The sequence below is a fragment of the Mandrillus leucophaeus genome, unplaced genomic scaffold (assembly GCF_000951045.1).
Source record: "Mandrillus leucophaeus isolate KB7577 unplaced genomic scaffold, Mleu.le_1.0 Scaffold260, whole genome shotgun sequence".
Lineage (NCBI taxonomy): Eukaryota > Metazoa > Chordata > Mammalia > Primates > Cercopithecidae > Mandrillus > Mandrillus leucophaeus.
In genome coordinates, this window is record NW_012102699.1 from 2,499,152 (window position 1) to 2,508,456 (window position 9,305).

The window sequence follows — 9,305 nt, forward strand, 5'->3', positions numbered from 1 at the left end:
CCTCACTCCTCAGTTTCCCAAGTAGCTGGGGCTATAGGCACGAGCCACCACCACCTGGCTGAGACAGTCTCGCTCTGTCGTCCAGGCTGGAGTGCAATGGCGTGATCTCCAGCTCACTGCAACTGCCGCCAGGTTCAAGCGACTCTCCTGCCTCAGCCTCTGGTAAATCTAGGACCACAGGCGAGCGCCACCATTCCTGGCTAATTTTTGTATTTTTTGTAGAGACTGGGTTTCACCATGTTGCCCAGGCTGGTCTCCAACTCCTGAGCTCAAGTGATCCACTGGCCTCAGCCTCCCAAAGTGCTGGGATTACAGGCATGAGCCACTGTGCCAGGCCCTGGCTGATTTTTAAAATTTTCTTTCTTACTTTCTCCTCTTCTTTTCTTTCTTCTTTCTTTTCTTTTTATTGTTTCTTTTCTTTTCTTTTTTCTCTTTCTTTCTTTCTTGTTTTTATTTAAAACTTTTCTGTATAGACGGAAGTCTCCCTATTTTGTCCAGGCTGGTCTTGAACTCCTCAAGGAATCTGCTCGCCTCGGATCTCCCAAAGTGCTGGGATTACAGGCATGAGCCACTGTGCCAGGCCCTGGCTGATTTTTAAAATTTTCTTTCTTACTTTCTCCTCTTCTTTTCTTTCTTCTTTCTTTTCTTTTTATTGTTTCTTTTCTTTTCTTTTTTCTCTTTCTTTCTTTCTTGTTTTTATTTAAAACTTTTCTGTATAGACGGAAGTCTCCCTATTTTGTCCAGGCTGGTCTTGAACTCCTCAAGGAATCTGCTCGCCTCGGATCTCCCAAAGTGCTGGGATTACAGGCATGAGCCACTGTGCCAGGCCCTGGCTGATTTTTAAAATTTTCTTTCTTACTTTCTCCTCTTCTTTTCTTTCTTCTTTCTTTTCTTTTTATTGTTTCTTTTCTTTTCTTTTTTCTCTTTCTTTCTTTCTTGTTTTTATTTAAAACTTTTCTGTATAGACGGAAGTCTCCCTATTTTGTCCAGGCTGGTCTTGAACTCCTCAAGGAATCTGCTCGCCTCGGATCTCCCAAAGTGCTGGGATTACAGGCATGAGCCACTGTGCCAGGCCCTGGCTGATTTTTAAAATTTTCTTTCTTACTTTCTCCTCTTCTTTTCTTTCTTCTTTCTTTTCTTTTTATTGTTTCTTTTCTTTTCTTTTTTCTCTTTCTTTCTTTCTTGTTTTTATTTAAAACTTTTCTGTATAGACGGAAGTCTCCCTATTTTGTCCAGGCTGGTCTTGAACTCCTCAAGGAATCTGCTCGCCTCGGATCTCCCAAAGTGCTGGGATTACAGGCATGAGCCACTGTGCCAGGCCCTGGCTGATTTTTAAAATTTTCTTTCTTACTTTCTCCTCTTCTTTTCTTTCTTCTTTCTTTTCTTTTTATTGTTTCTTTTCTTTTCTTTTTTCTCTTTCTTTCTTTCTTGTTTTTATTTAAAACTTTTCTGTATAGACGGAAGTCTCCCTATTTTGTCCAGGCTGGTCTTGAACTCCTCAAGGAATCTGCTCGCCTCGGATCTCCCAAAGTGCTGGGATTACAGGCATGAGCCACTGTGCCAGGCCCTGGCTGATTTTTAAAATTTTCTTTCTTACTTTCTCCTCTTCTTTTCTTTCTTCTTTCTTTTCTTTTTATTGTTTCTTTTCTTTTCTTTTTTCTCTTTCTTTCTTTCTTGTTTTTATTTAAAACTTTTCTGTATAGACGGAAGTCTCCCTATTTTGTCCAGGCTGGTCTTGAACTCCTCAAGGAATCTGCTCGCCTCGGATCTCCCAAAGTGCTGGGATTACAGGCATGAGCCACTGTGCCAGGCCCTGGCTGATTTTTAAAATTTTCTTTCTTACTTTCTCCTCTTCTTTTCTTTCTTCTTTCTTTTCTTTTTATTGTTTCTTTTCTTTTCTTTTTTCTCTTTCTTTCTTTCTTGTTTTTATTTAAAACTTTTCTGTATAGACGGAAGTCTCCCTATTTTGTCCAGGCTGGTCTTGAACTCCTCAAGGAATCTGCTCGCCTCGGATCTCCCAAAGTGCTGGGATTACAGGCATGAGCCACTGTGCCAGGCCCTGGCTGATTTTTAAAATTTTCTTTCTTACTTTCTCCTCTTCTTTTCTTTCTTCTTTCTTTTCTTTTTATTGTTTCTTTTCTTTTCTTTTTTCTCTTTCTTTCTTTCTTGTTTTTATTTAAAACTTTTCTGTATAGACGGAAGTCTCCCTATTTTGTCCAGGCTGGTCTTGAACTCCTCAAGGAATCTGCTCGCCTCGGATCTCCCAAAGTGCTGGGATTACAGGCATGAGCCACTGTGCCAGGCCCTGGCTGATTTTTAAAATTTTCTTTCTTACTTTCTCCTCTTCTTTTCTTTCTTCTTTCTTTTCTTTTTATTGTTTCTTTTCTTTTCTTTTTTCTCTTTCTTTCTTTCTTGTTTTTATTTAAAACTTTTCTGTATAGACGGAAGTCTCCCTATTTTGTCCAGGCTGGTCTTGAACTCCTCAAGGAATCTGCTCGCCTCGGATCTCCCAAAGTGCTGGGATTACAGGCATGAGCCACTGTGCCAGGCCCTGGCTGATTTTTAAAATTTTCTTTCTTACTTTCTCCTCTTCTTTTCTTTCTTCTTTCTTTTCTTTTTATTGTTTCTTTTCTTTTCTTTTTTCTCTTTCTTTCTTTCTTGTTTTTATTTAAAACTTTTCTGTATAGACGGAAGTCTCCCTATTTTGTCCAGGCTGGTCTTGAACTCCTCAAGGAATCTGCTCGCCTCGGATCTCCCAAAGTGCTGGGATTACAGGCATGAGCCACTGTGCCAGGCCCTGGCTGATTTTTAAAATTTTCTTTCTTACTTTCTCCTCTTCTTTTCTTTCTTCTTTCTTTTCTTTTTATTGTTTCTTTTCTTTTCTTTTTTCTCTTTCTTTCTTTCTTGTTTTTATTTAAAACTTTTCTGTATAGACGGAAGTCTCCCTATTTTGTCCAGGCTGGTCTTGAACTCCTCAAGGAATCTGCTCGCCTCGGATCTCCCAAAGTGCTGGGATTACAGGCATGAGCCACTGTGCCAGGCCCTGGCTGATTTTTAAAATTTTCTTTCTTACTTTCTCCTCTTCTTTTCTTTCTTCTTTCTTTTCTTTTTATTGTTTCTTTTCTTTTCTTTTTTCTCTTTCTTTCTTTCTTGTTTTTATTTAAAACTTTTCTGTATAGACGGAAGTCTCCCTATTTTGTCCAGGCTGGTCTTGAACTCCTCAAGGAATCTGCTCGCCTCGGATCTCCCAAAGTGCTGGGATTACAGGCATGAGCCACTGTGCCAGGCCCTGGCTGATTTTTAAAATTTTCTTTCTTACTTTCTCCTCTTCTTTTCTTTCTTCTTTCTTTTCTTTTTATTGTTTCTTTTCTTTTCTTTTTTCTCTTTCTTTCTTTCTTGTTTTTATTTAAAACTTTTCTGTATAGACGGAAGTCTCCCTATTTTGTCCAGGCTGGTCTTGAACTCCTCAAGGAATCTGCTCGCCTCGGATCTCCCAAAGTGCTGGGATTACAGGCATGAGCCACTGTGCCAGGCCCTGGCTGATTTTTAAAATTTTCTTTCTTACTTTCTCCTCTTCTTTTCTTTCTTCTTTCTTTTCTTTTTATTGTTTCTTTTCTTTTCTTTTTTCTCTTTCTTTCTTTCTTGTTTTTATTTAAAACTTTTCTGTATAGACGGAAGTCTCCCTATTTTGTCCAGGCTGGTCTTGAACTCCTCAAGGAATCTGCTCGCCTCGGATCTCCCAAAGTGCTGGGATTACAGGCATGAGCCACTGTGCCAGGCCCTGGCTGATTTTTAAAATTTTCTTTCTTACTTTCTCCTCTTCTTTTCTTTCTTCTTTCTTTTCTTTTTATTGTTTCTTTTCTTTTCTTTTTTCTCTTTCTTTCTTTCTTGTTTTTATTTAAAACTTTTCTGTATAGACGGAAGTCTCCCTATTTTGTCCAGGCTGGTCTTGAACTCCTCAAGGAATCTGCTCGCCTCGGATCTCCCAAAGTGCTGGGATTACAGGCATGAGCCACTGTGCCAGGCCCTGGCTGATTTTTAAAATTTTCTTTCTTACTTTCTCCTCTTCTTTTCTTTCTTCTTTCTTTTCTTTTTATTGTTTCTTTTCTTTTCTTTTTTCTCTTTCTTTCTTTCTTGTTTTTATTTAAAACTTTTCTGTATAGACGGAAGTCTCCCTATTTTGTCCAGGCTGGTCTTGAACTCCTCAAGGAATCTGCTCGCCTCGGATCTCCCAAAGTGCTGGGATTACAGGCATGAGCCACTGTGCCAGGCCCTGGCTGATTTTTAAAATTTTCTTTCTTACTTTCTCCTCTTCTTTTCTTTCTTCTTTCTTTTCTTTTTATTGTTTCTTTTCTTTTCTTTTTTCTCTTTCTTTCTTTCTTGTTTTTATTTAAAACTTTTCTGTATAGACGGAAGTCTCCCTATTTTGTCCAGGCTGGTCTTGAACTCCTCAAGGAATCTGCTCGCCTCGGATCTCCCAAAGTGCTGGGATTACAGGCATGAGCCACTGTGCCAGGCCCTGGCTGATTTTTAAAATTTTCTTTCTTACTTTCTCCTCTTCTTTTCTTTCTTCTTTCTTTTCTTTTTATTGTTTCTTTTCTTTTCTTTTTTCTCTTTCTTTCTTTCTTGTTTTTATTTAAAACTTTTCTGTATAGACGGAAGTCTCCCTATTTTGTCCAGGCTGGTCTTGAACTCCTCAAGGAATCTGCTCGCCTCGGATCTCCCAAAGTGCTGGGATTACAGGCATGAGCCACTGTGCCAGGCCCTGGCTGATTTTTAAAATTTTCTTTCTTACTTTCTCCTCTTCTTTTCTTTCTTCTTTCTTTTCTTTTTATTGTTTCTTTTCTTTTCTTTTTTCTCTTTCTTTCTTTCTTGTTTTTATTTAAAACTTTTCTGTATAGACGGAAGTCTCCCTATTTTGTCCAGGCTGGTCTTGAACTCCTCAAGGAATCTGCTCGCCTCGGATCTCCCAAAGTGCTGGGATTACAGGCATGAGCCACTGTGCCAGGCCCTGGCTGATTTTTAAAATTTTCTTTCTTACTTTCTCCTCTTCTTTTCTTTCTTCTTTCTTTTCTTTTTATTGTTTCTTTTCTTTTCTTTTTTCTCTTTCTTTCTTTCTTGTTTTTATTTAAAACTTTTCTGTATAGACGGAAGTCTCCCTATTTTGTCCAGGCTGGTCTTGAACTCCTCAAGGAATCTGCTCGCCTCGGATCTCCCAAAGTGCTGGGATTACAGGCATGAGCCACTGTGCCAGGCCCTGGCTGATTTTTAAAATTTTCTTTCTTACTTTCTCCTCTTCTTTTCTTTCTTCTTTCTTTTCTTTTTATTGTTTCTTTTCTTTTCTTTTTTCTCTTTCTTTCTTTCTTGTTTTTATTTAAAACTTTTCTGTATAGACGGAAGTCTCCCTATTTTGTCCAGGCTGGTCTTGAACTCCTCAAGGAATCTGCTCGCCTCGGATCTCCCAAAGTGCTGGGATTACAGGCATGAGCCACTGTGCCAGGCCCTGGCTGATTTTTAAAATTTTCTTTCTTACTTTCTCCTCTTCTTTTCTTTCTTCTTTCTTTTCTTTTTATTGTTTCTTTTCTTTTCTTTTTTCTCTTTCTTTCTTTCTTGTTTTTATTTAAAACTTTTCTGTATAGACGGAAGTCTCCCTATTTTGTCCAGGCTGGTCTTGAACTCCTCAAGGAATCTGCTCGCCTCGGATCTCCCAAAGTGCTGGGATTACAGGCATGAGCCACTGTGCCAGGCCCTGGCTGATTTTTAAAATTTTCTTTCTTACTTTCTCCTCTTCTTTTCTTTCTTCTTTCTTTTCTTTTTATTGTTTCTTTTCTTTTCTTTTTTCTCTTTCTTTCTTTCTTGTTTTTATTTAAAACTTTTCTGTATAGACGGAAGTCTCCCTATTTTGTCCAGGCTGGTCTTGAACTCCTCAAGGAATCTGCTCGCCTCGGATCTCCCAAAGTGCTGGGATTACAGGCATGAGCCACTGTGCCAGGCCCTGGCTGATTTTTAAAATTTTCTTTCTTACTTTCTCCTCTTCTTTTCTTTCTTCTTTCTTTTCTTTTTATTGTTTCTTTTCTTTTCTTTTTTCTCTTTCTTTCTTTCTTGTTTTTATTTAAAACTTTTCTGTATAGACGGAAGTCTCCCTATTTTGTCCAGGCTGGTCTTGAACTCCTCAAGGAATCTGCTCGCCTCGGATCTCCCAAAGTGCTGGGATTACAGGCATGAGCCACTGTGCCAGGCCCTGGCTGATTTTTAAAATTTTCTTTCTTACTTTCTCCTCTTCTTTTCTTTCTTCTTTCTTTTCTTTTTATTGTTTCTTTTCTTTTCTTTTTTCTCTTTCTTTCTTTCTTGTTTTTATTTAAAACTTTTCTGTATAGACGGAAGTCTCCCTATTTTGTCCAGGCTGGTCTTGAACTCCTCAAGGAATCTGCTCGCCTCGGATCTCCCAAAGTGCTGGGATTACAGGCATGAGCCACTGTGCCAGGCCCTGGCTGATTTTTAAAATTTTCTTTCTTACTTTCTCCTCTTCTTTTCTTTCTTCTTTCTTTTCTTTTTATTGTTTCTTTTCTTTTCTTTTTTCTCTTTCTTTCTTTCTTGTTTTTATTTAAAACTTTTCTGTATAGACGGAAGTCTCCCTATTTTGTCCAGGCTGGTCTTGAACTCCTCAAGGAATCTGCTCGCCTCGGATCTCCCAAAGTGCTGGGATTACAGGCATGAGCCACTGTGCCAGGCCCTGGCTGATTTTTAAAATTTTCTTTCTTACTTTCTCCTCTTCTTTTCTTTCTTCTTTCTTTTCTTTTTATTGTTTCTTTTCTTTTCTTTTTTCTCTTTCTTTCTTTCTTGTTTTTATTTAAAACTTTTCTGTATAGACGGAAGTCTCCCTATTTTGTCCAGGCTGGTCTTGAACTCCTCAAGGAATCTGCTCGCCTCGGATCTCCCAAAGTGCTGGGATTACAGGCATGAGCCACTGTGCCAGGCCCTGGCTGATTTTTAAAATTTTCTTTCTTACTTTCTCCTCTTCTTTTCTTTCTTCTTTCTTTTCTTTTTATTGTTTCTTTTCTTTTCTTTTTTCTCTTTCTTTCTTTCTTGTTTTTATTTAAAACTTTTCTGTATAGACGGAAGTCTCCCTATTTTGTCCAGGCTGGTCTTGAACTCCTCAAGGAATCTGCTCGCCTCGGATCTCCCAAAGTGCTGGGATTACAGGCATGAGCCACTGTGCCAGGCCCTGGCTGATTTTTAAAATTTTCTTTCTTACTTTCTCCTCTTCTTTTCTTTCTTCTTTCTTTTCTTTTTATTGTTTCTTTTCTTTTCTTTTTTCTCTTTCTTTCTTTCTTGTTTTTATTTAAAACTTTTCTGTATAGACGGAAGTCTCCCTATTTTGTCCAGGCTGGTCTTGAACTCCTCAAGGAATCTGCTCGCCTCGGATCTCCCAAAGTGCTGGGATTACAGGCATGAGCCACTGTGCCAGGCCCTGGCTGATTTTTAAAATTTTCTTTCTTACTTTCTCCTCTTCTTTTCTTTCTTCTTTCTTTTCTTTTTATTGTTTCTTTTCTTTTCTTTTTTCTCTTTCTTTCTTTCTTGTTTTTATTTAAAACTTTTCTGTATAGACGGAAGTCTCCCTATTTTGTCCAGGCTGGTCTTGAACTCCTCAAGGAATCTGCTCGCCTCGGATCTCCCAAAGTGCTGGGATTACAGGTGTGAGCCACCACTCCCCGTCCTTTTTATACGTTTAGGTTAATGCTTTCCAACAAAGCTGATGAGAGGATTACACAAGACACTGTGAAAAATACTTAGCATTTTCTCTATTTTTAAAACCACCACTCCTCATTTACTTCCTATGACTCATTTAATTATTTTATCTCATTTAATTCTCATACCTTCTTGCAACCCAGGGCTTAGTGGAGTAAGACCCAGGGATGATTTATCAAGTTCTCACGTCCAGGCTTTTCTTATTTGGTATACCACTGCTGATGAAGTTAAAAACATGCCATTCTTGTATATTGACTATTTTGAATTACAAGCACTTGAAAAACAGTAAATACAAAAAAATCATTCTGACCTCTTCTCTGTTTCTTAGAAGCAGATGAAATTACCATGTGAGAGACATCCTCCCTATATTAGAAGGAATGCAACATTCTTATCAAGGACGGGAGTCAAGACTGACAGAATCCTGTACAGACCTTGCTAAAATAACTCTTAAGTGTCTCCAGATAATTTAATTGCTTTTCACAACTTGCTATTACTACTGTTACTACCGGTATTACTATTATCGTTATTCTCATTATTCTTTGTTTAATTCCGTATAGATAAGTAACTAACCATAACAGCTTCTTTGGGGCCTTCTCCCCTTCCCTCCCCGCCTTCCCTTCCCTTTTCTTCCCTTTCACTTTCCCTTCCCCTTTCCTTTCCCTTCCCTCCCTTCCTTCCTCTTCTCTAGTTCTTTGACTGTGTCACCCAGGCTGGAGTGCCGTGGCGTGATCATAGCTCACCGCAGCCTCGATCTCCTGGGCTCAGTCAATCCTCCCCCATCGGCCTCTCAAACTATCGGGAATACAGGCGTGAGTCACCGCGCCTGGCCTAGAACATAAATTTAATATCAGGTAAATATTAACAGAGATACATACATGTAAGGTAGAAAGAGACTACACGGTCTGGACAGAATTTTATACAAACGTCTAGACCAAAAAAGAAAAAAACAAACTTCTCTGGATTCCATTGATTAAAAATTTTAAAAATAAATTTAAAAACTTCTTTGTCTTTGAGACAAAAAAAAAATAAATTTAAAAACTTCTTTGTCTTTTACTTTTGAGAGGTAAGAGGATGCACCTTCTTATAACCTTGCACCCTGCTTTTCCTGTGAGTGAGCCCAGAGCTACTTCCCCAGGAGCGTGCGTGTTTACAGCTCCGAGGGTCCGAAGGCCTCTATCTGCATTGCAGTAGCGGGACGGCCTGTTATCCGGCTTGTGAAGTTGTCAAGGAGACAGCCTGGAGGGGACAGTCACCGCCCATCTCGGTAACTGGGGTTATCAGCGTCACAGACAGGGACTGCTCCCTGGAGCTTACATTCGAATATATTAGTAACTCCAGAACGTGGTCAATGGTCCCGGAGGAGGACGACCACTTCCGGTAGGACGGCCAGGAAAAGCCTCTGTGAAGAGGCGATCTTTGAGCTGAATTTTGGAGCTTTAATAAATACTTAAAGAGCGAAAGGAACGAGTGATGCCTGACGTTCAATCCAGCGGTTGCCAAGAAACTAAAGAGCGTCTCGCTTTGGCTTCCGGATTGTTATGAACAGGAGGAAGGAG

At 39.2% G+C, this 9,305-nt stretch overlaps 1 protein-coding gene across 1 annotated transcript in view; it reads left to right on the forward strand.

Moving 5' to 3' along the window:
- Positions 1 to 9,305, forward strand: part of RFK (riboflavin kinase) — a 20,783-nt gene that overhangs the window by 3,040 nt on the left and 8,438 nt on the right. Inside the window, exon 2 of the mRNA XM_011984096.1 lies at positions 8,938 to 9,077. Within this exon, the coding sequence (XP_011839486.1) occupies positions 8,938 to 9,077 (140 nt within the window). The remainder of the gene's footprint in view (positions 1 to 8,937; positions 9,078 to 9,305) is intronic.